Source organism: Canis lupus, chromosome 21 (genome assembly GCF_048164855.1).
Source record: "Canis lupus baileyi chromosome 21, mCanLup2.hap1, whole genome shotgun sequence".
NCBI lineage: Eukaryota > Metazoa > Chordata > Mammalia > Carnivora > Canidae > Canis > Canis lupus.
Genome location: NC_132858.1, coordinates 3,030,114 through 3,057,352, shown reverse-complemented (window position 1 = coordinate 3,057,352; position 27,239 = coordinate 3,030,114). Strand labels below are relative to the sequence as shown.

Sequence of the window (27,239 nt, the reverse complement as noted above, 5' to 3'; positions counted from 1 at the left end):
GCCCGCCCCCTCCACACACCCCCCTCCCGCCGCAGCAGGGGAAAGGGGACGCACCGCCCAGGGGGCCGGGCTCCCGGGTCGCTGCCGCCGGGACGGCGAGGGCGGGGTGCCGTTCCCCGGTGAGGCCCGGGACGGGGGCCGCAGGGCGTGAAGCAAGGAGCCGGACACGAGCTCTGAGAATCACTTTATTGCACGCGTTTTGGGGAGTGGGAAGTCCCATGGGGTAGCAAGGCCCCATCCCAGCGAGCTGCTCACGGGCGGGTGCCTGTGCCCGGAGGCACGATCCCTGGGCCTCCAGGTGGTGGCTGCAGCCGCTGCCTCTGCAGTTGCTCCTGGAGCTTGGCTCTGTTGGCCCTGCAGGAGAGAGCACCCGGGTGGTCAGGGCAGAGGATCCCAGAGGGTGGTGCCAGGACAGTGAAGGGAGAGCAGGGACAGACCTGGCCCGGGCCCGTGTGTCATTGTAGATGGCTGTGATTATCCGATCCTTTTCATCCATGAAGCTCCGGTGCATCTGCTCCAGCTTCCTGCAAGGGGGTTACAATTAACCCCAATCCCTGCTGTCCCCCAAATCCAACCCCCACCATCCTGGCAACTCTAGGGTCTCACAGCTTTACATCTGTGAGGACCTCTGCCTAACTGCCTGTGCTAGGTGGGCAGAGGGGCATGGAAGGGCAGGGGCTTATCCAGGGTCCATGGGTGACCCAGGTCTCTGTCTTGTTGAAGGTGGTGATAGCAGCTCTGAACATCAGAATGTTCCTCGCAGGAGACTAGAAAGGGTATACATCTAATGCATCACGGAGCTAGGCAGGCTGCTAGCAGTGGGCACCAGCCTTTAGATATCTTTGTGGTAGAACCCTGGTATTCATGGCATGCATAAAAGGATGGCGGGGAGACAGCCGATTGCCAAACAACTGAGGGTAGTTGCCGGTGAGGCCCAGTTACAACATATTTCCTTGTGCAGGATCTTGGTGGCTCCAGCACATCCTATCAGCAGCACCAAAGATTTACATTCAAATGACAAAAAAAAAAAAAACCCTGAAAATGACATTAGCCCTTAGTTAGTGTAGAGATGTCTTTGCCAAGTAAGGAGAGGTTCAGGAGCTACTTCATGCAATTCTTAGCTTGAGAGACACAAAAGCGCAAGCTGCAGGGGTGGTGTGGATGTATGGCTGACCACACTGGGCTCCACCCACCCTCCACCCTCTGCCCATCACCCCAGGCGGAAGGCAGGGATGTACCTGAAGGCAACATAGTGCAGGCCCATGCCTGCCAACATGATCAGGAGGCAGTATCCCAGCACCCGCTGGTTGTGTCTGTGCTGCTGCTGCCTTGACTCTGGTCCCTGAGGCCTCACACCATGAAACTGGGCCCAGTATTGTGCATTGGGGGGTGCCCAGGAGCTGCTGAGAGGGAGAAGAAAGGAAGTATGGGAATGAGGTGCCCCAGGAGACTTGGGGAATGGGGCAAGCCAGGGGCAGGACTACTGCACCTGTGCGCTTGATGAGCAGCCCTGGGATGGACTGTGGTTCCTGGAGACTTTGGAGGAGTTGTGGAGCTGAGCTGGTGATCATAGCTGCGGCGGCTGTGCTCATGGCTGAGCACTTGGTATGCTTCACTCAGCTCCACAAAGCGGCTGTGCAGGGCTGGGTTCCCAGGGTCCCGATCAGGGTGCAGCTGGGGTGGGGCAGGACTCTCTTCAGCTCTTTTTCCATGCCCCATCACAGAACCCATCCCAATAATGTCCACCCACAAAGGTTCAAATCATCTCTGGAGGCCCTGCTTGGAGAGGAACTCTCACTCTTAGGGCTGCCCACCCCTCTAGAAGGCCAGAGTCAGGGAGCACAGACTCCTCCCCTTCCCCTTGTTCAAGGCCTTCCCACCTGCTGCCTGGCTCTCACTATATGCCCTGGCTTTCTCAAGAGCAGGCAGATCAGAACCAAGCCCAGCCCATCACATAGAACCCCTGGCTCCCGTCCCCAGCCTTTCCTCCCAGCTGGCCAGACCACTGCTCTTGGGGCACCTGCCATTCTCTATACATGCTAAGGGAATGTGGCACCATCCAGAGTGAGCCCCTCGGCTCCACTCCTGGCAATCTGAAGTGTACCCTATCTGCTCAGCCTTATCCTCCCTCCTCCCCGCCTAGGACCACTGGTACCTCTTTGGACTTGGAGAAGAAAGCTCGTTTAACTTCTTCAGTGCTGGCACCAGGATGCACCCCTAACAGTTCATAGTAGTTCCTGGGGCCAGACCTGTGGAAATAGGCCAGAAACTGCAAGGGCTGTGGAAACACAGAGGCTCTTCCTCCCCTCCCCCTCCCAGCACCTCTGGGCCACAGTCCTCAACTCAGAAACTGGGAGGAAGATAAAAAAAGAGAGAGAGAGAGAAAAAGAAACCAGGAGGTGAGGAAGCTGAGGCTGGTGCCAAGGGAGATCCATCTCCAAATCATCCCTCCCCTTTTGAGTATTTCAAGTATGGGCAGATCAGAACATTTCCATGTGTAGCCCTCAGACCCCTTTAAACAGAAACACCCAGGAAGCTTGTTTAAAAACATTCCTGGGACGCCTGGGTGGCTTAGCAGTTGAGTGTCTGCCTTTGGCTCAGATGTGATCCTGGGATCTGGGAACAAGTCCCACATCGGGCTCCTGCATGGAGCCTGCATCTCCTTCTGCCTAGGTCTCTGCCTCTCTGTGTGTCTCTCATGAATAGATAAATAAAATCTTAACACACACACACAGATTCCCAAAACCCACTTCATTCCTGCAGATCAGAATCTCCAGAACAAGGCCTAGGAATTTGCATTTTTGTAAGCCACCTCCGCCCCTACACCTCCAGTGAGTTCTGCAGTGATGCTGATGTTCGACGACCACGACAGTCGTGAAAAGAGCACTGAGTTTGGCTTGGGCTCAAATTCCACTTTTGCCTCTTAACTGGCTGTATGACCTTGAGGGTCGTCTCTTCATCTTTGATCTTGTGTCCTCTATAGTCAAAGTGAGGGTTACCTGAAATAAGCCTGTAAGGCACCTGACACAGAGTAGAGAGATCACAACTATCTTAGTACCTAGGTCCAGGCCTGGAGCTGGGCAGGCCTTCCTCAACGAAAACCCACTGACTGCCGGGGAGGGGGGGGGGGGTTTCCCCGGGGGTTCCCCGGCCTCCGACTCACCGCTGCCTGGTGGCCGCCGAGAAGAGCCGGGTGGAAGGGCTGCGGGGCCAGAACCGGCACAGGCACAGGGACAGCATGGCGACTGGCAGGCGGCTGATGAAAGGAGGCCACAAAGTGCATTGGGACCAGGATGGGACCACACTTCGAGCACTCCGGGGGGAAAGGGAAGGGCCTGGCTCCTTTTACTAGCGTCGGCAAACGGAACCAGCTTTAGAGGACCCAGGGGCGGTGAGGCCTCCTTCACTCAGGCCCAGACCCCAGTGACCTGGACTTGCCCCTGCCGCTAGCCCGGGGGTCCGGATCGCTTCCCCCACTGGTCTTGGTGTCCCAGACAACCAGTCCCAGACGTCGGGACCCCCTCTCCACCCTGGGAGTTTGGCGGCGGGGGAAGGAGGGGCCTGCCAGGCCCCGCCCCCTACGCCTATGCGAGCCCCGCCCCCGCGCTCTCATTGGCTTAGACGCCCAAGCTACACCCACCGAATCGGAAGGCCCGGAAGTGCGTCAAAGGCCACACCCCCGCACGCCCATTGGCCTTTGGCGCCTCGGGCCCACCCAACGACGTGGAGGCCCGCGGAGCCTCCGGCGCCCGCTCGCGAAACTGGAGGGATGTTGCCCCGCCCACCCAGCGTCCGGCGCGGTCTCCGGCACAGGGATGTTACTGGGCTTTCCAGCGAGACATCTTTCATAAAGCAGCTTCCACCTCATGGGAAGCTCGGGCCCTCACCACAGCGGGGCAAGGGGGCGCGGTCCTCACCCCAGTTTGCAGAGGGGAAAACTGAGGCTGGGTGGTGGGGGTTGTTTCCCAAGACACTTATCCAGTCTCACCCACCGGTCCATCTCTGTCTCACGGAACCAGCAGATGCCAACGGAATCCAAGAATAAAGTCCTTTATTGTCTTCCAGGTTGTGCTAGGGTTGGGGGCCCTAGGATGACTCAGGCGGGACTTCCCTGGACTTGGTTGTAGAGGAAGATAGCGCCTTTGGCCGAGGGGCAGAGCTCAGCCCACAGTTTGGTCTCCTGCAACCTCTGCACTCTCTGCGGGAGAAAGTAAGATCCCTGACATCCAGCCCTCAGGTCTCTTGCGGGAGCTGTGCCCAGTGTTCCTGAGCCTCAGATCCCTCTGCACTTCACCGTCCCTAGGTGAAGAGGCTCCTGGCCTCTTGGGCTGAGGGCATCCTCAAGGAGGCCTTGTGGCTCTGGAGGAAAGCTCTAAGATATCTAGCAGCCCTATCTGACCCAGCCCCAAGGAGGTAGACATGCATCACCAGGACTGTGCATCATCAGCTCCTTGTCCAAGCAAGATACACTCTGGCACTAAACACCTGTATCTCCACAAAGATGATTCCCGTCGACTCGTGGGCCTCAGCTCCCCCACTGGTGTAGAACTTCTTTACCTGCTCAGAAGTCAGGCTGCACCTGGAAAAGGACAGGAGAGTGGCTTGGGAGAGTGCCTGGCCCTTGGAATGTCCTCATGGAATCCCAGCTGTCTCAGCCATTCCCCTGAAGCACCCGCCTACCCCAGGACCCAGGACCCTGTAGCCCAGAGCTCACTCACTGGACATAGAACTCGGCACTGGCACGGCCGGCACTGGTCTCATTGCAGGCAATGCCCAACAGCAGCGGCTGGCTCAGGGTGGGCAGTGGCACGTTCACCTGGTTGGTGCAGGGGGTCCACCTGTCAGTGCCCGTGGCCCACATCCCTGCCCCTCTCAGTGGAGAACATTACCCTTGTACAGCATTTTATAGTTTGTAGTTCAAGCGTCCAGAGTCACAAAATGTCAGATCTTGGGCATGTTCATATTACAGATGAGAAAGCAGAGACCAAACAATTTGCTCAGGGTCACCCAAGGGAAGGCCAAAGTAACTAAGACTCTCATTTACAGCTCTTTTCAACAAACAGGGGAAGGATAGAGGGGTAGTAGACAAGACATTTATTACTCCCATTTTAAAAAGGAAGAGCTTGGGGGCACACAGATATATGAGGGCTAGGATTCCCCTTATGCCTAGCTGTAAAGCCAAGCCCTTCCCCCAATGCCAGATGCCTGCAGACCCTCCTGCCAGGCCACACCTGTGGAATTCTGGCATGTTGTACCCCCTCCCTTCTTGCCCAATTGTCTGGGCCACCCCTCACTCACCTCATCGCAGATCTCTTGGAGGACACTGGAGAAGAGCTCATGCACTACCAGCTCCCCAGGGAGGTCCTTGTGCAGGGGGCTGTCACCAGGGCACACGGCCTAGGAGAGGTCAGGCTCAGCCCCTGCTCTCCGTCTCTTCCCACCCTGTTTCCCCCCATATTTGCTGGCCCTGAGGGCCTGGTTAGGCACAGAGTAAGAGTCTCGGTGATCCCCTGACCCAGGCCCACCATTTTAATATGGACCACCAGAGATCCAGCTAGTCCTCTGCTCCCCACCCCACCCCCATCATTCCCTAGCTTCCCACAGGTCTGAATCAGAGGTCAGTGGGGAGGGTGAGGTGCTGCCTGGAGCAGTCTTTCAGAGAAGCACCAGGCCAACCCCAAACGCCCTCCTCCCTTTAAGGGATTAGGAAAGCAAAGCTGAGCTGAGCCTTTGTGCCTTTGCACCCAGCCTGGCATCTCACCTGAGGCTCAGGGTGCCCACCAGGCACATCCACCAGCCCAGGTGCCTCGGCCACTTGCCGAGACCGACGCAGGAAGACCAGGAAGTTATCTGCAGTGGCCAGTGTGGCACCAACCCCCAGCGGATCCGCCAGGTAGGCTTGTTTGTCACCCCAGTCAGTGGCCCCCTGCTGTCGCAGCCAGGCAGCTGAGCTGGCCCAGTTAGTGCCCAGGAAGTCCCGGTAGGAAGTGAGGCCCAGGCGCAGGAGCAGCCGTGGCCCCTGTGAGCCAGTGGGAGCCAAGGTGGCTGAATGCAGGCGGAACTTGGGGGCGTCAAAGAGCCAGGGCTGAGCCTGCAGGCGGCTCTCCCAGATGGCGGCGATGGCCTCGTCCCCTCCTGGCAGTGGGCGCCGGTCATGGTCTGGGCTCAGCTCAGCCCGCACCTGCTCCTCTGGCAGCCCCCCCGGCGGGCACTGCAGCAGCACGGACACTTCGGGGTCCATGGTCTGGACAGGGCAGCTCTGGGGGAGGACACAGCCGGGCCTGTCACCCCGAGCGCCCCACGGCGACCCTTGGGCCCGGCAGTTGGGCGCCTCCGCCGCAGACCTCCTTAGGGCACCCCCGTGACCACGCTCTGGGCAGGAGCGTGTCTTATAAGGCCCTGCGAGAGCCCCGAGATTCCCGCCGCCGGCCAGCCCTGGGAATCCCGCGCATCTCCTCCACCCAGAGGTGCTGAGTCCGGTCACCCCTCCGTGTCCACTTCCCCCAGACCCAGGGTCCTGCCACCAACCCTGAGGCGCCGGGAGCCCGCGCAGGACCCGGAAGCTCGAAGCTGCAGCCGGTTCTCGGCCCCGCCCCCGCGCAGGCCCCGCCCCTTCCCCGAGGCGGAAGTGCCCGGCCCCGCCCTCGGCTTCCCATTGGCCGCTCCCTGCGCCTCCGCCGTCCCCGGCTGCCGCCCGCCCGCGCCGTCTGACCTTGGGGCCCGGGGCTCCCCCAGCCCGGTCAGCCGGGACGCTCCGCCGCCTTGCGGGGCTGCGGGCTTCCCTGGGATTCGCGAGGGACACGGTGTGACCTTGGGCCAACCTTGCTCCCTGGGCCTCAGCTTCCCCATCTGCACTAGGGAGTTGGGGATGGGTGGGAAGTGAGTTTAAGGAGCTGAATAGCCCCTTCGCAGCTCACTGGTCCTTCGTGACTTGCTGGGCTGGGTGGGGACAGGAGAGGGTCCTCGACAGTCCCCGCCCATCACTGTTCCCCTCAGGTCTTAGCCATGAGCTCCCTTGAAGGAAGGAGGCCTGAAACCACAGGACCCCGGAGTCGAAGGGCTCACAGGCCTCACAGGCCCCGGGAAGAGGTGTGCCCACCCCATCCTAATCCCCACTTTCTTGGTGGTAATTGGAGGAGGACTTTATGCCCTAACTCTCTGGAATATGCTGGTGGGTGGGAGTGGGGGCTGATGCGTCACACACTCTTCCCAGAAAGTGGGGATTCCTTTCCCTGTGGCCTCCCTCTGCAGCAGGTCACCCAGAGTGCAGGGTGGGCAGCAGGGCAGCATCACTACAGGGACCAGGGGTCACCTCTGGGCTCTTACAGGACCGAGATGTACAGCTGTCCAAGGCTTTGTCCTATGCCCTGCGTCACGGGGCTCTGAAGCTGGGGCTTCCCATGAGGGCTGGTAAGTGAGAGTCTTGAAGACTGAGGTGAGTGGTTGGAGATGAGGGAGCAGTGTGAGCCTATCTGTGACTGCCTGACCCATGGCCCTATGGGGACAGCACAGAGGGCACATCCCCTCCACGTGCAAGGAACACCGAGGCCCAGAGCCCGATATCCTGTCTAGAGCAAACTGGGAGAGGACCTTCCGTCTAGTCCAGGCCCAGCAATACTAATGGTGCATGTGGCCCAGTAAACACCCAAGAGTGGGTACGGGGGTTGGGGGGTGTCAAGGTAACTGGTGTTTATTGAGTCCTTTCTGGGCAGGGTACTATGCTATAGAAGAGTCCCTTATCCTGTGACCCTCCCCAAGCCAGATCCTACTCCCATGTAAGTTAAGGAAAGAGAGGCCCGGAAAGGGGAGACTCTCACAGATAAACCCTAAGCCCAGACTCTGTTCTGGTTACCTGTGGCTCGCCCTATTAACTCTGGCCCAGGCCAGAACAAGTTCAGCTCCTGAGCACCCTGCCTGCCTGCAGATGGCTTCGTGCCCCTGGACACCCTCCTGCAGCTGCCCCAGTTCCACAGCTTCTCTGCTGAAGATGTGCAGCGCGTGGTGGATACCAACCGGAAGCAGCGGTTTGCCCTGCAGCCAGGGGACCCCAGCACTGGCCCTCTCATCCGGGCAAATCAGGGTCACTCCCTGCAGGTGGGAGCTAAGGGGACAAGTGAGAGAACCATGTGGGACCCCTCCAGGGAGAGGGTCTCACTGCTGTCCGTTCCCCAACCCATCCCAGGTACCAGAGTTGGAGCTGATGCCCCTGGAGACCCCACAGGCCTTGCCTCCCATGCTTGTCCATGGCACATTCTGGCAGCACTGGCCATCCATCCTGCTCAAGGGTCTGTCCTGCCGGGGAAGGACACATATTCACCTGGCCCCAGGACTTCCTGGGGATCCTGGTGTCATCAGTGGTCAGTGGCCCTCCCCAGCTGTTGTCCTACCAGGTCCCTCTCCAAGTATCATAGCTTCTCTCATCTAAGGCCATTCCATGCTCTGCATGCTGTAGTCACCCCATCCCCCCCCTGAGCCCAGGACCTTCCACTGAGCCTGCCCAGGTTTGATGACTGCAACTCCACATGCCCCAGGTCCCAGCTCCAATTGTCTCTGCAGGCATGCGACCAAATTGTGAAGTGGCTGTGCTGATTGATGGGCCCCTGGCCCTGGCAGGTGAGTCTGGACACAGCAGGACTGCCCTAGGGCTTCAGAGAGGATAGGAGTTACATCTCTGGCTTTGTCTGCAGATGGAATCCCCTTCTTCCGCTCGGCCAATGGAGTGATCCTGACTCCAGGGAATGCTGATGGCTTCCTGCTTCCCAAGTATTTCAAGGAGGCCCTGCAGCTCCGCCCTTCTCGTGAGAACCACCACCTTACTCCTATTCGGGGTGCCTGAGCCTGTGCCCTCTGCCATCTCCTTCCCAGCTCCCAGCCCCAGGCTGATGGGTCTCCCATTCCTAACCTCTTGTCTCTATCTCAGGAAAGTCCCTCTCCTTGGCTGGTAATGAAGAGACAGAGTGTCAGAGTGGCCCCCAAGCATAGCTCCAGAGGAAGAAGGATAATCCAACAATAAAATATTTATTAAAAAAAAGTTTAAAAGGTAACAAAAAAAGAAGCTCCAGTTTGAAACCATGAATTATCCTCATCCTGTAGTTACAGCTGGTCTTCCTCCTGTGCTCAGGGTATTAGTCTTGGCCACTTAGACAAGGGAAGGGCGGACCTTGTTCGAGCTCATAATCCACTCTCCCTAGCCTAGGGGATGGCAGAGTCTGGCCCAATTAGGTCCCTGGTCTGCATAAAGCCAGTGACAGCAGGTGAATGTGCCAGCTCAGTACATGTCTGGAGAGAGTGTGGGCTTAGGAGTGGCCATAGCAGGCAGTGAGCAAAGTGGGGGCGATCAGACAGGCCTCAGAAGGCCTCATGGCCTCCTGTGAGCTGCAGGAAGAGGTCCTCGTCCAGCTCTTCCCCACGGGCCCGCTCTCGGGTTGACAGGAAAATGTAGCCCCCGATATATTCATGCACGATGCGGCAGCTGGCGGACACACAGCTGAAAGCCACGTTGATATGTTCATCAAACTCGATGGCCACCTGCAGAGCGGGCAGTCAGAGGGGCTGGAGGAGGTGAGATAAGGGAGCAGCCCCCGCGCCCCCCTGCACCCCTGGCTGCGCCTGTCCCGCCCCCGGGAACCTGATCCCACCCTGAGTCCCAGCCCACCTGTCGGATGTCCCAGTTGACATTCCACTGGCGCATATTGCTGAAGCGCCAGGTCTTGACCACGTCGCCTACAGCCAGGTCAATGCGGATCAGCCTGTTGTTGGCGATGCCCAGGATCTCATCCTTCTTGCTGCCCTTGAACCTAGCCCCGGTGGGGCGGGGAGAGAGTGTGAGCAAGACTCCTGCCCTGCATGGCCCCGGAGCCCACCCAGATAGCCTGGCACGGTGCCCGGGAGCAAGCTGGGCACATGTCAGCTAGGTTCCTTGGGCCTCAGGTTCCTCGTCTAGAAAATGAGTGTTAGCTGATAAAATCATTATAATAGCCTTTGACAGCATCAGGCAAACTGTCCGTGCCTTTCAAGAACAACTTTCTTTGGTATCTTCATCATCTGTTGCCTGGCTCTATGTTTGCAGGCTTGGGAAATGGGCAGAGGGCGCTCCCTGTCACAGCAGGGAACCGCAGCCTCCAGAGGGACTGGTCTCTGGAGCTGCAAGGAGGGCCAGGGCTCCTGCCGTCTCGGCCTGCTCTCTCACTCTGGTGTGTGCTGCCAGCGGCAGAGGATGGCTGAGTACCCACAGAGCGCCCACAAAGAACAGGAAGGGAGGCTTCAGGGTGCCTCAGCAGGCCACAAGGAGAGTGGAGCAGGCTAGGCCCGTACCTGACCACAACGTAGGAGATGCCAAAGTCAGGCAAGGACTGCCAGGCCTGGATGAAGCGCAGCTGGGCCTCAGACAGCGAAAGCTGAGCCACGTTCTGGTGGGCTTCCAGGATCCGTGGGGTGAGCTGCGGGACCACACTGGTGAGGAGCCATCAAAATCCCTGAGACCTCCTGCCTGTCCCCACTGGGGAGACAGGATGCTGAGCCTGGAGCAGGGGTGGGGCCCCATGTGGGGCCACCACAGTGCACCCTCTCACCACTCAGCAGATAGGAGCTGAGCCAGGCCCGAGGTGGACCATGACCCCTCCCAGAGGGTAGGGACCAGCGTGCTCGGTCTTAAGGACGTGGGGAGGAGAAGGAATGAGCGAGCACATGGCTTCCTAAAGGAAGGCTCTGTGGAGATCCAGGGGCCAAAGGTGGCCGAGTAAACACTGTGGTCATTCCCACCACCCACTTCCTTTGGCACCTGCTTGGCCTTGAACTTTCGCTGGAAGCGGGGTGCAACAAGGCCATAGGGGTTGAGACCCTCGGCAGAGGCATCAGGGCCCTGGGGGTGGTTGCCTGAGCCCCCGCCACCTGTCCGCTGCAGGCTGAGGAAGGCCAGAATGGCCTGCACCTCGCTGGCATAGCTGCTGTCCGCCATGGTGCGACCCTTAGACGCCAGTCGGCAGCCGGCCATCCAGCGGGCATACTGCTTCTCCTGGGGGATGAGGAACAGGCTCGGGTTCAGCCGCCTGCCCCTGTTCCCATCCCCATCCAGCCTCAGCCTGGCCCTGACTTACATCCTGGCACCGCAGGTAGATTTCGCTCATGCCCTCAGGGGAGGGTACCAGGAGTTTAATGCAGAACTTCTGGCCTGAGACGTTGACATCAGGGACCACCTCACAGCCTAGAGGGAGACGAAGGGGTGGGTAGGCCAGGGTGGGGGGGCCCTGCCTGAGAGATCCCTGGGCGAAGGCCAGCCCAGTGCAATAGCTCAGGACAGAGGGCGTCTTCTTCTGCCCCCCAGGGGGAAACTGAGGTGAGAGCTTTCACATGGGCCCCCAGCCAGCACCTGTCCTTGTCCGTGTCCTTGCCAGGCCACCTTCACTCACCCTTGAGGTTGAGCTGCTGAATGGGGTCCCCTGGGGCCTCATCCTGGCTCTTGTAGTAGGACAGGGTGGTCTCCTTGAACACCACCCAGTGTTGGCGATACCCCTTTAGGGTCAGCTTCCGGGGCCTGAAGGCGAGGCAGGAGGTCTGTGTTAAGTTGCCTCCCTCTCTCCTGGGTTCTCTGTCCACACTGGGCCCCTCGGGCAGGGCTGCCAACTCTGGCCCTAACTCACCGGAAGATCCGGAGATGGTCCTTAAGTTCTGGGATGGTGGTGAGGTTGTTCTGCCAAGAAGGGGAGTTAGAGGGGGACCAGGTGTTCGCACTTGACCCCGACCCCAAGCCTGACTAGAGTCCCTCCTCACCAGCACATCTGTGGAGGCCGAGCCTTCCAGCTTCACCTCCAGGTTGTTCAGGGCGGCATCCAGGTCGTCCAGCCCCAGGTCCGTGCCAGCAGTTTCACCCACCTCTCCACTCTGGGACAGCTTGTTGATGTGGTACTGGGAGGGGCACATGGCCAGGGGGGCTGAGTGGGCTGCCCCATAGCCCACAATGCCCTAAGTGGGGCTTCCCGGAGATGCCCCTTGGCTGGGAGACCACCCTGGGCTTGACCTGCACCCCACCCCCTGGGGCCCCCAGCCCCGCCCCGGGCACCTGCAGGGCTGCGAACACCATCATCTCCTCCTCGGTGCAGTCGGTCTCCTCCAGCAGTAAGTCCCACCGAGCCTGCTCATATAGCTGGGTCAGCCGCACTGGGTCTGTCTGCAGCAGGGGCAGGGGAGGCCAGGCTTGGTCAGGGGCCAAAGGGACCCGGGAGCTTCAGCCTCCAGCCCTGCCTTCTGTGCAGTGGCAAGTTCGTCTACTGGCTCCACATGGACAGCAGACCTCAACTCCAGCCTTCCAGTCTGCCCAGACAAGTAGTACTTTTTCCCCTGTAGAACTTTCTGTACAGGGATGCCTGGGTGGCTCAACAGTTGAGTGTCTGCGTTTGGCTCAGGGCTTGATCCTGTGATCCTGGGATTGAGTCCCGCATCGGGCTCCCTGCATGGCGCCTGCTTCTCCCTCTGCCTGTGTCTCTGCCTCTGTGTGTGTCTCATGAATAAATAAAATAAAATCTTTAAAAAAAAAAGTAATAAAGGAAATACCTTCCATGGGGCCATTCATCCATGCCCTCAGGCAAGGACACCCCACGGATGATGGTGATGAGAAGAAATGGAACTGGGGTGCAGGGGGCTGCTCTACATGAGGAAGCATTCAGGGAAGTCTTCCTTGAGGAGGTGACAGACTGCCCCCCAGACATGAAGGATGGCAATGGGCCACTAAAGGGAAGAGTGATGAAGAACATTCCAGAGAGAAGGAACAGGGAGTGCAAAGCTCAAAGGGGGACCCCAGTTACCCACAGAAGACCAAGCCCTTGCTCCCTCTGAAATCTACCAAAATTGATAACAAAGACCTAAAAGGGTAAACCCAAAAGGACAAAGAACAGTGGGAACCACCGCAGGTAAGGGATGCTGACAATATTTCAGAAGATGGAACACAGGGATCCCTGGGTGGCGCAGCGGTTTGGCGCCTGCCTTTGGCCCAGGGCGCGATCCTGGAGACCCGGGATCGAATCCCATGTCAGGCTCCTTGCATGGAGCCTGCTTCTCCCTCTGCCTATGTCTCTGCCTCTCTCTCTCTGTCTCTCTCTGTGACTATCATAAATAAATAAAATTTAAAAAAAAAAAAAAAAGAAGATGGAACACAGAAACATGAATGGGAAATGAGTTACGGTGAGAGAGATAGGATCTCTTGTTCTTTCCCCTCTCTTGTTCTGTGGTAAAGGCACTAATGAGTTCTGGAAATAGGCAAAAAGAACAGATATCTAGACAAAGGCATCCAGGCATGTGGCTCTCTCTGACAGGTTTTGGACTGGGATCCTCTGGCTGAGAAGTGAGGGTGGGCTGAAATGAGGACTGTAGAAGGTGTATAAAAAGAGCAGGTGAAAAAAAAAAAAAAAAAAAAAAGAGCAGGTGTCCCCTACTCCCTGCAGCCAAGTGACAGCCAGGCTGGCAGAAGCCAGAGATTTACTCTCTGGAGATGGTGAGCCAGAGGACCCCTGCATTTGGTACTCTAGGCACAGCTGGGTGAGGGCAGGTACTGTGCTAAATACAGGTGAACCAAGCAAAGGCTGACATTCTGAAAGGTGGGTCACCCCTGGACCTTCCCCACTTGTCACCCAAGACATCGATGATAGTGAGCCTTCTATTCCTAGTCTGGAGATCAGAGGGTTTGCTGCTGAGAAACTGATGAGCCAAAGAGAAAACCACCCCACCCCCCAGCAAAGAACAACATACTTACCCCACCCCAGGAAGCCCCCAAAGTGCTAAACCCCATTCATCCACTGAGGATTTTCAGTGACTTCCTAGAGCCTTGCCTCTCAATATGAAGGGGCAGGCAGGGATTACCCTTGTGCAAGGAAAGCTGTTGGCAGCAACTACAGAGATCAAGCAAGACAAACAGAAAAGAGAGCTGGGAGGAAATAAAGACAGTAGGGAGCGGAAGAAAAGTTCAACCAGTCAAAATCCTTTGAGAGACAAAATGCAATACTTGTAAAACGAGAACAGGATGCTGTGTTTTGAAAAAAAAAAAAAAAAAAGAAGATATAGTCATTAAGACTGCATGGCATCGATGAAGAGAGACAAATTGATCAATGGAACCTGAAAGAGAAAGACCCATACATTTATGTTCACCTGACTTAGAACAAAGATGACCTCATAGTCACTGGGGAAAGGATGCTATTTTCAGTAAATGATATCCACTGGGTCCACTGAATACCTGTATTAAAACAAAACAAAAAAAAAAAAAATACAGGGCAGCCTGGGTGGCTCAGTGGTTTAAGCGCCCAGGGCGTGATCCTAGAGACCCGGGATCGAGTCCCACGTTGAGCTCCCTGCATGGAGCCTGCTTCTCCCTATGCCTGTGTCTCTGCCTCTCTCCTTCTCTGTGTCTATCATGAATAAATAAGTAAAATCTTTGAAAAAAAAAATACAGGTTTTGTTCCCCTACCTCACACCACACACAAATATCAACTCTAACTGGATTGCAGATCTAAATATGAAAGTTGAAACAAAAAAACTTTTAGAGAAAAATAGGACTACATCTTTGTGATCTTGGAATAAAAAGGATTTTTAAAACAGGACACAAAAGATATTAATCATAAAAGAAAAATATTTAAAGATAGAAGTCAAATTATATTAAAATTAGAAACTTTTTTATCAAAATAAACCAATAAGAGAACAAAAAGGCAAAACATAGGGTAGGAAACTATAATCACAATATATTTATCTGACAAAGTACTTCTCATGTACAGAATATATAAAGAACTCCTGTAACGCAAAATGAAAGACAAGCAACTCAATTGTTAAAATTGGCATAAAAAGTTGAGCAGAAACCTCACAAAAGAGGACATCCAAATGGCTAGTAGCCATATGAAAAAGGGCTCAACCTGATTAGTCATCAGGGAAATGTGAAGTAAAGCCACATAAAAAGCACACCAGTGTCTGTCTGGGTTTTGGCGTGGGAGGAGGAATGACTGCAAATGGGTACTAGAGAACCTTCTAAGATGATGAAATGTTTTAAAACTTTACTGCAGTGATGGCTGCACAACTGTATAAATTTCCTGAACATAATCAAAATGAATACTTATGATGAGTGATTTTTATGGCATTTAAGTTATATCTAAGTAAAGCTGTTTAAAAAAAAAAACCCAAATAAACAAAAAACCATATTAGATACCATTACACACCTACCAGAGTGGCTACCATGGAAGTGATAGAAAATACGAAGTGCTGGTGAAGTTGTGGAACAAGCAAAATTTTTGTACACTACTGGTGGAGGTGTAACTTGGTACAACCAATTTGGAAAGCTGCTTAACAGCTATCTGCTACAATTAAATCAGTGTTGTAATCCAGCAAGTCCACCTCTGGGCACATACCATACAAAAATGTGTGTTTGGTGAACATATGTTCACCAAAAGACATTACTGGAATGTTCATAGCATCTCTATTCATAATAGTCCCAATCTGGAAACTGTGTAATACCCATCAACAGTAGAATGGAAAATTAATTGTGGTATACTGAGATAATGGAATGTCACACACCAATGAAAAAGAATAAGCTACAGCTATACGCAGTGTGGACGAATCATACAAGCATAATGCTGAGTGAAAAAAGGCCAGGCAAAAGAGTACAGACTATGTGATTTCATTTATGTAGATTTCAAACACAAGCAAGGTGTCAGAATTGACATTAGTGTCCCCCCCACCAAGGGAGATACTGCCTAGAAGGGGTATGAAGGGGTCTTCTGGGGGCTGGTAAAGTTCTGCTGCTTGATGTGTTGGATACATTTATACATTTTCCAAAATGTATGTTTAAACCACAACTTTACAAAGGAACACTCAGAAAATAAGAGCTCTTAAAACTTAAAAATACAGCTGCAGAAATTAAAAATTCAATAGATCATTTGAAAGATAAGTCTCCAGAAAGTAAAATAAGAAGACAACAAGCTTAGAAATGAGAAAGACAAGGGGCACCTGGCTGGCTCAGTTGATGGAACATGTGACTCTTGATCTTGGGATTGTGAGTTAAAGCCCCATGTTGGGTGCATAGATTACTTAAAAATGAAAGATCTTTTTAAAAAAGAAATGAGGGCAGCCTGGGTGGATCAGCAGTTTAGCGCCGCCTTCAGCCCAGGGTGTGATCCTGTGATCCTGGGATCGAGTCCCACATCGGGCTCCCTGCATGGAACCTGCTTCTCCCTCTGCCTGTGTCTCTGCGCCTCTCTCTTTCTCTCTCTCTGTCTTTCATGAATAAATAAATAAAATCTTTAAAAAATAAATAAAAATAAATAAAGAAATGAGAAAGACAAGATAAATGTCTGTTTTTTCTTTGAAGAAGCAATCCAGGGGGTGTAATATCTACTGAGTTCCATAAGGAACAGAAAAGTGGTAGGAAGGAAATGATTAAAGAGATTGTTTAGGGCATTTCTCCAGAATTGAAAGACTCAAGTTTCTGATCTAAAAGGGCTCAGCAAGTGTGCAGGCCATCAGTGAGGAAAGATCCATACTAGGACATATTATTGAGAGAATTTAAAGCATTATGAGATACGGAGAAGATTCTAAAAGCTTTTAGTATCTACCTCCTCTCCAAGAAAAAAAAAAAAAAAAAAAAAAAGGTCTCACATGGGAGGATTAACAACAAAAAGGCATTAGACTCCTCAATAGAACCACTGGGATCTAGAAGACAATGAAAAGGTCGCTTTGGATTTGGCAGGAAAATATTTTCAACCTAGAATTCTATACCTAGTCAAACTATCGTGAGAGGGAGGGTAGAATAGTGACCTTTTCAGACATACAGGATGTCAAGTCATTTACCATCAGAAGAGAGACCTCCAAAAAGACTATTATGCACAGTTAATAGAAAAGTAAGTAAATTGGGTTGCCTGGGTGGCTCAGCGGTTTAGCACCTGCTTTTGGCTCAAGGTATGCTCCTGGAGTCGTGGGATCAAGTCCCACATCCGGCTCCCTGCATGGAGCCTGCTTCTCCCTCTGCCTGTGTCTCTTCCTCTCTCTCTCTCTCTCTGTGTCTCTCACAAATAAATAAGTAAAATCAAAAAAAAAAAAAAAAGAAAAGAAAGTAAATAAAATATAACAACTGTGATCTATAAGAAAATTGGGGGGGAGGGGCAGGTTTCCTGGCTGGTCCAGTCAGAAGAGCATGTGACTCTTGATCTTGGGGTTGGTCATGAGTTTGAGCTCCATGTTGGGTGCAGAGATTACATACATACATACATACATAAGTAAATAAACAAACAAACAAACAAATAAATTTTAAAAAACTTTTAAAAAAGAATATTAAATAGGGGTGCCTGGGCAGTTCATTGATTGAGCATCTGCCTTTGGCTCACAGTATGATCCCAGGTCTGGGGATCAAGTCCCACAACACCCTCCCTGTGAGGAGCCTGTTTCTCCCTCTGCCTATGTCTCTGCCTCTCTCTGTGTGTCTCTCATAAATAAATAAAATCTCTAAAATAAATAAATAAATAAACCTCATCTTTACAAAAAAGAAGAATATTAAATAAAAAAGAAATTCTGTTTTTAAGTTTTTATTTTGAGAACAAAGAGAACAGGGGCAACCTGGTTGGCTCAGTTGGTAGAGCATGCAACTCTTTTTTTTTTTTTTTTTTCATGCAACTCTTGATCTCAGAGTTATAAGTTCAAGCCCCATGTTGGGTGCAGAGATTACTTAAAAAGCAAATCTTTGGGCAGCCCGGGTGGCTCAGCAGTTTAGTGCTGTCTTTGGCCCAGGGCCTGATCCTGGAGACCCAGGATCAAATCCCGCATTGGGCTCCCTGCATGGAGCCTGCTTCTTCCTCTGCTTGTGTCTCTGCCTCTCTCCCTCTCTGTGTCTCTCATGAATAAATAAATAAAATCTTAAAAAAAAAATCTTTAAAACACACACACACACACACACACACACAAAACCGCAGAGAGCAACACGGATATGGTTTTTAGATATTGGACAAGAAATTACATAGAATAGTGATCCCTGACAGAAGGGAAACAAACATGGTGAATCCTGATTGCCCCAGCTTATTGCCCAGAGACAGGTGCACAGGGGGGGGACCCCAAACAGAGCCCAGCATATTCCCCAGGTTGAAGAAATGTAGTTGAGCATTTCATGAGTCCAAGGCAGCTGGCATTCACAGGACAGAGTCCTGGAGAGGAGAGAGTGACACAAAGAGAAAGCTCTGGAGATCAGCAGAGGGCTCCTCTTGAGTCTTTAAGCACTGATCAGTGTATGTATATAAAGAAACTATCCAAGGCTGACAGAAAAAGTAAAAAACACTTGAAAGGAGCAGCTGGAACATTTAACCAGAGCTCTTCTAAGGGTGGAAGTTGTTCACACTCCCAAAAGCCAGATTAGAGAAACCTCTAATAGCATGGCGCGTTAGATAGAGTTCTCTGAAGGCAACTGCCTCAGTAATGGGGTAAATTAGTCCTAGATTAGAGGATGCTTTTGTCCTGCCTAATTAACATTCAAGGCAAGCCTTGAAAGGATCAAACTGTCTCCAAGTAGTTTAACTTCATCTCTAAACAAGGTTTTTTTTTTTGTTTTTAAGATTTTATTTGTTTATTCTTGAGAGACACAGGCAGAGGGAAAGCATGCTCCCCATGGGGAGCCCAATGCAGGACTTGATCCCAGGATCCTGGGATCACGACCTGAGCCAAAGACAGACACTCAACCACCCAGGAACCCCCTAAACAAGGTTAAAAATACTTAAAGAGGGATCCCTGGGTGGCGCAGCGGTTTAGCACCTGCCTTTGTGGCCCAGGGCGCGATCCTGGAGACCCGGGATCGAATCCCACATCGGGCTCCCTGCATGGAGCCTGCTTCTCTCTCTGCCTGTGTCTCTGCCTCTCTCTCTCTCTCTGTGTGACTATCATGAATAAATAAAAATCTTTAAAAAAAATACTTAAAGGACTATAAAAATCTAGCACCCAGGAATGTAAGATTTGTAGTGTCTGGCATCAAATAAAAAATGACACAAAAATACAAAAGGAAAAGAACAAAACAAAACACCCAACAAAGTAAAACAAAACTCCCAAAATAAAGGGGAAAAAATGACCAGGCATGAAAACAAGCAGAAAAATACAACTCATAACGAGGAGAGAATCTATAGATACAGATCCAGAAATGACACAGGTGATAGAATTAGCAGATAAAAACATTAAGAGTTACTATAAATACATCACATGTGTTCAAGGAAGTAGAGATACAGGAGCACGGTGAGGAGAGTCATGGAATTTTATGTAGGCATAAAATCCATGGCAGATTCAACATGGCAGAAGAAAGATTAGTAAACTTGAAGATAGAGCAAGAGACCTACTCAAAATGCAACACAGAAAAATAAGAATGGAAAAATCACCTAAAAAGCCCAAACTGAGCATAGCATCAATGGGCTGTGGGATGATTCTAAGCAGTCTAATAGTTAGTATAATTGGAATCTGATCAAGGGAGGGAGAAAAAAAAAAAACACACCTGAAAAAAATGACTCCAAACTTAATGCAAACTATCAATTCACAGATTCAAGAAGCTCACTGAACCCCAAGTATGAAAAACCTGAAGGGAACTAAGGCATATAATAATCACATTGTTTAAATCAGAAATAAGGGCACCTGGGTGGCTCAGTCAGTTAAGCACCTGCCTTAGGCTCGGGTTATGATCCCAGGGTCCAGAGAACAAGTCCCACGTTGAGCCTGGCCCCCTGCTCAGTGGAGAGCCTGCTTCTCCCTCTCCCTTTGTGTTCTTCCCCCACTTGTGCGTTCTCTCTCTTGCTCTCTCTCTCTCTCTCTCAAATAAATAAATAAAATCTTAAAAAGAAATAAAGTATCGTAAGAAACAAAACCATCAACCAAGAATTCTACACTGAGTTAAAAAATCTTTCAAAATTAAAGGCAAGATAATGACTTACTCGACATACAAAAGCTGAAAGAATCATTACCAGTAGATTAGCACCACAAGAAATGTTAAAGGAAGTCCTTTAAGCAGACAGAAAATGAGACCAGCTGGAAATCTGGATCTATACATGGGAATAAAGAGCACAGGAAATGGTGAGCGTGGGAGCAGGTATACAAGACTTTGTTCGTACTTTTTAAGCGTCTTTACAGGGCCGTTGGCTGATGAGCTGAATCTTGACTATATTGAAACATCCTGGTTAAGGATTGGCAGACACTGGGATCAAAGGTACCCAGGGGGCAGGCCGGGTGGCTCAGCAGTTTAGCGCCACCTTCAACCCAGGGCGTGATCCTGGGGTCCCAGGATCGAGTTCCGCATCGGGCCCCCTGCATGGAGCCTGCTTCTCCCTCTGCCTGTGTCTCTGCCTCTCTCTCTTCTCTGTGTGTCTCTCATGAATAAATAAATAAAATCTTTTAAAAATTATTTAAAAAAATAAAAGGTACCCAGGTATCTAGGATCTCTGTGTATTATTATTATTTACTTTTAAGTAGGCTCCATGACCGTGGGGCTTGAACTCACAACCCTGAAATGGAGAGTCACACGCTCTACCAAATGAGTCAGCCAGATGCCCTCTGTGTATTACTTTTTACAACTGTCTGGGAATCTCCAATTATCTCAAAACAGAAAGTTCCACACACACACAAAAAAAACGATTGGTTAAAGTAAAAGTAATAGTGATAACAATCCAACAATCCTATTCCTAGGTCTACACCCAAGAGAAATGAAAAGATACAACCATTCAAAAACTTGTACATGAACGTTCATAGCAGCATTATTCGTAATAGCCAACATTGGGGGTAGGTGGGAACCGAATGTCTATTAATTGCTGAATAGATCAATAGAATGTGGCGTATCCATACAATGAAATCCTCTTTTGCGGTAAAAAGGAATGAAACACTGGACATGCTAAAATATGAAAACATGATGCCAAGGGCAAGAAACAACAAAAAGCCGCATATTGTATGATTCCATTTCTAGGAAATGTCCAGGATGGGCAAGTCTATAGAGACAGGAAAAAGATTACAAGGTGTCTGGGGCTAAGCAGTTGAGGGGCAAATGGGGAGTGACTGCTGATGGGTATGGCTTTCTTTTTGGGGTGATGAAAATATTTTAAAACTGATTTGGGGGATGCCTCGGTGGCTTAGCAGTTTAGCGCCTGCCTTTGGCCCAGGGCGTGATTGGGCTCCCTGCCGGGAGCCTGCTTCTCCCTCTGCCTGTGTCTCTGCCTCTCTGTCTGTGTCTCTCGTGAATAAATAAATACAAAATCTTTAAAAAAAAAGTTTATAGTAATAAACTAACATAAAGGAAATAAAATGGAGTCATGTAAACCACTCAATCCAATGTAGGGAAGGAAGAGCTGGAGAAGGCAACAAAGAAGTCCCCAGGAGAGGAAAAGGCCGGATGTGGAAGGAGGGAACAGGGCAGATAGGCTGGCAGGCAACAGATCGTGCAGGAACTCGGGGTTCAGCAACCACAGGAGGGCCCTGACCTAGTGTCTGTTCATCCAGGTGTGGTATGGAGGTGGGGGAGGCCAAGAGAGGAGAGAGGTGCGCCAGGAGTGCACTACCAACAGGACACAGGCTGACCGCTGGACAGACAGAGAGATGAAGAGATAGAGGATGGGCGGTTTGGGATTTTAATTCAAGGGAGGATGAACAGGACACAAAGATGGATGGGGTGGGAACGAAATGGAGGGATCCAGAATGGTGTTTGCGTGCAGGCTTTGGCAACGAATCCATGAAAGGTGGGAGGGAGGATGTGCTGGGCAGTGGGGGAACCAAGACTTCCGGTTCAGGCAGGAGTCTGAGGTGCCCGTTGGGTCTGTGAGCGGAGCTGGGCCACCTGGACACTCGAGGACAGACCTTGAGGTAGAATATCTACACCAGAGATTACACACTTGGGAGTTATAAGGGGCAGGGAGATAAGGATGGCTGTGGAGGGAGCTGTGGATTTGCCACCCCTGGAGGCTGTGGAGGCAGGAGGGAGAGTTAGGGAATCCGGACAGGGCATCTGGAGACCCCCATCCACACCCCCGCCCCAGACCGCAGGGGTTACCAGTGGTCTGGTAAGAAGCAGGGGTGAAGTGAGCAGGGACACAGAGCATGCAGGGCATGGTCACCTCAGCAGGTGTGTGCTTCCTGTGTGTGGAAGGGGACTGAGGACACCAGGACAGATATGGCTGAGGACATAGAGGGGGAGTCCAGGAGCACCCACAGGGAGCAGGAAGTGGGATTGTGGAGAGCAAGGATTCAGTAAAGAACAACAGTTAGAAGTTTCACAGTAAAGGGGGGCAGAGAAAAGGGGTCGGGGGTGAGGGCGCGCCTACGAGCTACGGAAGGTTTCTGAGGGGGCTGCATGGAGCCGCTGATCACCTGATTGCCAGCAGGGACAGGAGGCAGGGAGGGAGATGCCTGCGGCCCCTGCCTGCACAGCCTTGCCGCTCGCCCACCCTAAACCTGCAGATCCCAGTGACACCCCTTGCAGGTCTGAATCTAGGTGCTGGCATCTCCCACCTGGGCAGGTTTCTTGGGGGCACTCGCCACTGTCTCCACTGCCCTGTGGTCTTCCTGTACCTGAATGCCCCTGGAGAAATGGGCCTGCCGTCAGACCTGGCTCAGCACCACGCTGGCAGAGTTAACAAACAGGAGTGTGGATGGACGATGGATAGATGGACAGACGCCCTGCAAGTCTCTAAGGTTCCCAGGGCCCAGAGCCCTGACCCTTAGTTTCCATGTCTCACTGACCCAGAGCCCCACTGTTCCCTGACCCAGCCCACCTTGGGATCCAGGTCGAAGAAGCTGTAGTACTTAAAGCGCAACCAGAGCATGTCCCCGGCCTTGATCCCCTGCTGCATGAGGCACCGTGAGGAGTCCAGCCACCTGGTCCACAGCACGGGGAAGAGGTCAGGGCCTATGCAGGTACAGTGCTGGGGCATGACAGGGGTGGGGCGGGGCTGGGCAGGGGGCCCGAGGGCAGGCACACATGTAAGAAAGGCCTGGAGACAGGCAGTGTGGATTGGGGGCAAGGATACAGGGAGGGCATGGGCCCTGGAAGTGGGAGCCCAGACGCAAGGGGACCTGGCCCCGGGGTGTCCTCGGCACGCAGTACACCTGCTGTGGAGCTGAGTCTTGTCCAACAGGGAGCTGGGCCGAGGCAGGCGCTGGAGCAAGAGGGGGTCCGGCGGTGGCTGTGGCCGGCTCAGCATGTGATAGCAGGCCTCGGTCTGGGCGCTGTCTGAGAAGTGGGCTGGCATTCCCCGGAACAATGCAGGTGCCACGCCTGAAGTGCAGGACAGGGTGAAACGGCCCGGTCCCCAGCCCCGGCCTCCAGGGCCATGTAGCACCCAGCACCCCCTCCCAGCACCCCCACCCCCGGCCTGCCCAGCCTATGCTCACCTCCAGCCAGGACGACCTTGGTCAAGTCATACAACTCCTCTTCTGGCTCCTTCTCCTTCTTCTTCTTCTCCTTCTTCTCAGGAGCCCGGAGTAGGGACAGCTCCTCAGGGTGCCGGATACCTGAGGGGAGCTGGGACCTCAGCGAGGGGGCCGGGGTCCTGCCCCCGAACCTCTCGCCCCACTCCTGGGTCCTGTGGAACAGATCACAGCCCTGCAGGCTGGACAGGGACCAGGCGGCAAGGACATGGCGACAATGGCTGGGCCCATAAGGCAGGGTCAGCTGCCCTCTTGCAGGACCCTTGCCCAGAGGGAGAGCAGGGGACTCACTGAGGAGGCGGCAGATGGCAGCCACAGCCTGGAAGAGGGGCTGGGAGAAGCTGGCTCGCAGGCGCAGGGCCCGGCGATTGGGCAGCCGCAGGATGACGGGCCGGTGCTGGGGCCCGAAGAAGAGGCGAGCATCGGCCAGGATGCCGTACTTGTCCAGCGTCCAGTGGGTCTGCAGAAGCCATTGTCTTTTCTGTTCCCACCAAATGGCATGGTCTGACCAGTCCTGCTTGCGCTCTGTGGGCCACAGGGGAGGCAGGGTGTCCGTCAGCCACGGGGGGCCGTGCCTGGTGCTATGCGGGCACGTGAATGATGCATGTGAGCGACGACCCAGTTAGGAACACGAATACCTCACTCTTCCTGCAGCTAGTGATAGATGACACGTGTCCCTCTGGGGACCCCCAGGTGGGCTGCTGTGCGGTGAGCACAAAGACGAGGCAGGGACACAGCTCTCTAGGGTGTGCAGGGCCCTTCCTCACCAATGGTCTGGTCCCAGCTCCACCCACACTCCTGCTACCCCCTTCCCCTGGTCCCTCCCAGCGTCACCAGAGCTGCCAGGGGCAAGAAGTTCTCTGGTTCCATCTATCCAGCCTCTCAGGGTCCTGTGAGCTTTTGCCCCTCACTCTGTTCTGGCTTTGTGGCGCCCTCTCCCCATCTCCTCTTGAACGCCTGGAGTGTGCCAACAAGAGCTCGGGGTAGCTGCCATCAGGAGTTTATGGTACCCTGCAGGTGGAGAGCAGCCACTGAAGGGTCTTCAACAGTGGCTTACGTCTAGACAGCCCCCAGGTAGGGGTGGGCTGAAGGCAGGGAGAGAGGCTCTCCCACGGTGGGCAGTGAGGATGGATAGGAGGATGGATTTTGGAGCTGAGATCGGCATCGATGAAAAGTGGTGGCTAAAAGTGAAAAGATGATGCTTGGGCCTGGCAGGGAAGTCCTGTCACCCAGTCCCCCATGCTGGAGCCAGCAAGGAGGGAGAAAAGCCTCCATCCCGCGTCAGGCAGAGCGAGATTCACTCTGGAAGTAGAAGTCATGGCATTTCTGTCCCAGAGGCAGGCATGGGGCTGGTAAACATGTTTCTGGAATGCCTGGACCTGGTGGGCATGTCCTTTAGGCCCTGGTATGTGAGTTTCTGGCCTGGGGCCTGGTCCTGAGGTGTAGTGTGTCTGGGGAACAAGGCAGGAGCCCTGGAAAGAGGAGGACGTGGAGAAGGATGGGAATCTGACCCAAAGAAGGTCAGGGACAGGCCAGGAGAAGAGGCCAGGAGACAACACAAGAGCCCCTCGGGGCCCTGTATCTTCACCCCCTCTGCCCTGACTCAGCCCAGGCCTGGCTGCAGCTTGGTCTGACGCCCGGTCTCCTGAGGGACCCTCTGTTTTCCACTTCTGCTTTCACAGCCTCCTCGGGCCTTGCCTGTTGGAAGCTCCCTCACGACCTCGAGCCTTGTGGCTAGGCCGTCCCCAGGGCTCCAACTGTCCAGAAGCCAACGGACCTGCCTCCCAGGCTGCATGTGCTGGGTTGGCTGGGTCTGAGGAAGCCGGCCTACCTTCCCCACAGGGGGCCTGGGACCTGGGACCTGGGACTCTTGGCTGAAATGATCGGGGCCTGCCTTCTGGCTCTGCCTGTCGGGGTGTGCCAGCTGCCCTCCCAGGAAGGGGCAGCCCCCACCCCCAGCAGGGAAAGGGGCTGAGAAGCCCCCGTGGGCCTAGCCCTGGTCCTCTCCACGCTTGATACCACAGGCCGCTGTGCTGTAACTTCCTGTGGGGGCAGGGCCTTCCCACCCCACTGGGCCTGTCACCAGCCTGCTGAGGGCTTCCGCCCTGGCCCAGGGTATGGGAGCAGGCCCCAGGCCCCCCCACCCCCCACCCCAGTCTCGTGAGACCTTGAGTGCAGCCCGTGCCCTGGCCCAGGCAAGGCCCCTTCTGCCCCTCGGACCTTGGCAGTCCTCTCTGTGCTCTGTGGGGACTTAGCAGAACCAGCTGGAGTGAGAGGAAGGGAAGGAGAACTGCGGGAGGGAGGGGAAGTTGGGGAAATGTCTTTTTTGGAACCAAATGATTAAGCTGGTGCCTGAGTCACTGTGGTGGGGTTATCAAGAGCCGCAGAGTTGGGGGGCCCGGAAGCACCTAGGGACCCACTTAGGGCCACTCCAAGGTGCTGAGGTCAGCAACGGGGGGCCGCGGGGCACTCACTGATCTCCTCCACAATCTTCAGGAGCACCCCACCGATGTGCGACTCCCCTGTGACCCGGAGGGTGACCGACTCAGCCTCCGGGTCATCCTCTCCCACAAAGACCCGCAGCTCCCAGGACGAGTCGATGTAGTCCCCGGTGGCCGTCTTCATCCCCGCCATGTCTGTGGTGGCTCCCTCGCGGGTGGGGAGGTGGTCAAGTAGGCAGGGTGCCGGGCCTGGGCAGGCCTGCGTTCAGACAGACGTGGCCCTGTGGTGATCTGGATGGGCAGGAGAGCAGAGAGGAGCCCGGAGGCCAGTGTGTCACGGCAGCAGCGAGACGCGGGTGCTCAACTGTTCCGGGCACACCTCCGACTCCCTCACCCTCACCCTCACCCTCACCCTCACCCTCACCATCATCAGTGGTTTAGTTGAACAGCGCAGTCCAATGCGCTCCCATCTTCCAGTTAGACCGAGGCCCAGTAAGAGTAAGGGGGGGCTCACTCATCCCCCAGCTTGATGCCAGAGCTCGGTACCGCCTCCCTCTGCTTCCCATTTCACCTCCAGGCCCACACGCACAACTGCCCACCCTGGAAATGGTGGTGAGCCCAAACCAGAAAATACTTCCGATCCTGGCCAGGAGCTCAGACCCAGACATCCCAAACCAGCCAGGGCTTCTCTCGGGCTGTGAAAAGTCCAGGGTGCCGCATGGAGAGAGGCATGCTGGGCAGAGGGGCTGCAGGACAGTGAAGAAAGGGTGGTTGGGCTTTCAGCTTCCGCCCCAGCTTACCTGGCCTGGAAGGGCTTGGGGGCTGCAGGTGCCGGGGTTGGAGTGTCAGCCGCTCCCGACCTCAGTGTAAAACACCTGCAGCTCAGGGTTTCCTTCCCCCTTTGCTTTCTCTCTGGAGCTTTCTTTAGAGGGCAGCCTTTGCCGTCTTATCATGAGGCTCAGCCCCTCCCCAGGGCGGGCTGGCGCTGGGTGCAGGAAGCAACTGCCAGTAGGCTGAGGATTCAGGGGTGGCCCCACCTTTGTTCCCAGGGAGCACAGGGAGCAAGGAAGGAGCAGCCTTGGGGCCCACCACCAGCACCACACAAAGCGTCCCCTGATCTGGAGGGAAGAAGCTCAGTTCAAACTAGAAAAGCCCCCAGTTCACGTTGTCTACACACACTGTCCACTTAGAGGGTCATCTTCTATCTCCAGGCTGTCACAAAGTGGGGGTGGGGGTGGGGGTGGCCGAGGCTTTGGGACATGAAACATCACTGTGCTGTCGAGAGGGAAAGCCACACAGCTGAAAGGATCAGGTCTAGGTTATTTAGGAACCGGGAAGTCAAGCAAGCTCAAACCCCAGGGCGTCCCTTATCACCACGAAGTAGATCCCTGAAGAAGATCCCCG

General features: G+C 54.0%; 4 protein-coding genes across 8 annotated transcripts; 1 reads left to right on the top strand and 3 right to left on the bottom strand.

The window, feature by feature from the left end:
* Positions 1-172: 172 nt before the first annotated feature.
* On the bottom strand, positions 173-4,135 carry DNAJC4 (DnaJ heat shock protein family (Hsp40) member C4). Of its 5 annotated transcripts, none has more exons than XM_072789656.1 (7): positions 3,993-4,135; positions 3,164-3,256; positions 2,156-2,249; positions 1,490-1,674; positions 1,239-1,403; positions 438-524; positions 173-354 (listed from the first exon to the last, which is right to left on the bottom strand). In XM_072789656.1, the coding sequence occupies exons 1-7, from the start codon at positions 3,998-4,000 to the stop codon at positions 252-254; spliced, it is 735 nt and encodes a 244-aa protein (XP_072645757.1). In that variant the 5' UTR covers positions 4,001-4,135; the 3' UTR covers positions 173-251. The 5 variants fall into 5 exon arrangements, with proteins under 5 accessions (XP_072645757.1, XP_072645760.1, XP_072645758.1 ...); XM_072789659.1 differs by having other exon boundaries at positions 438-520; XM_072789657.1 differs by having other exon boundaries at positions 1,239-1,400; positions 3,993-4,133.
* On the bottom strand, positions 4,035-6,607 carry NUDT22 (nudix hydrolase 22). The gene is made up of 6 exons (XM_072789654.1): positions 6,529-6,607; positions 5,762-6,259; positions 5,299-5,397; positions 4,719-4,816; positions 4,486-4,579; positions 4,035-4,198 (listed from the first exon to the last, which is right to left on the bottom strand). The coding sequence occupies exons 2-6, from the start codon at positions 6,239-6,241 to the stop codon at positions 4,097-4,099; spliced, it is 873 nt and encodes a 290-aa protein (XP_072645755.1). The 5' UTR covers positions 6,242-6,259; positions 6,529-6,607; the 3' UTR covers positions 4,035-4,096.
* On the top strand, positions 6,361-9,052 carry TRPT1 (tRNA phosphotransferase 1). The gene is given in 9 exon segments (XM_072789665.1): positions 6,361-6,739; positions 6,997-7,089; positions 7,329-7,410; positions 7,925-8,094; positions 8,183-8,357; positions 8,557-8,613; positions 8,688-8,798; positions 8,921-8,967; positions 8,969-9,052. Coding segments are annotated over 8 exon segments (771 nt in total). The 5' UTR covers positions 6,361-6,739; positions 6,997-7,005; the 3' UTR covers positions 9,014-9,052.
* On the bottom strand, positions 8,998-26,778 carry FERMT3 (FERM domain containing kindlin 3). Its single transcript, XM_072789653.1, has 15 exons — positions 26,636-26,778; positions 25,869-26,126; positions 23,686-23,919; positions 23,359-23,478; positions 23,074-23,242; positions 22,740-22,842; positions 12,059-12,166; positions 11,770-11,904; positions 11,640-11,689; positions 11,409-11,533; positions 11,097-11,203; positions 10,781-11,014; positions 10,315-10,439; positions 9,656-9,797; positions 8,998-9,528 (listed from the first exon to the last, which is right to left on the bottom strand). The coding sequence occupies exons 2-15, from the start codon at positions 26,026-26,028 to the stop codon at positions 9,349-9,351; spliced, it is 1,992 nt and encodes a 663-aa protein (XP_072645754.1). The 5' UTR covers positions 26,029-26,126; positions 26,636-26,778; the 3' UTR covers positions 8,998-9,348.
* Positions 26,779-27,239: the final 461 nt, after the last annotated feature.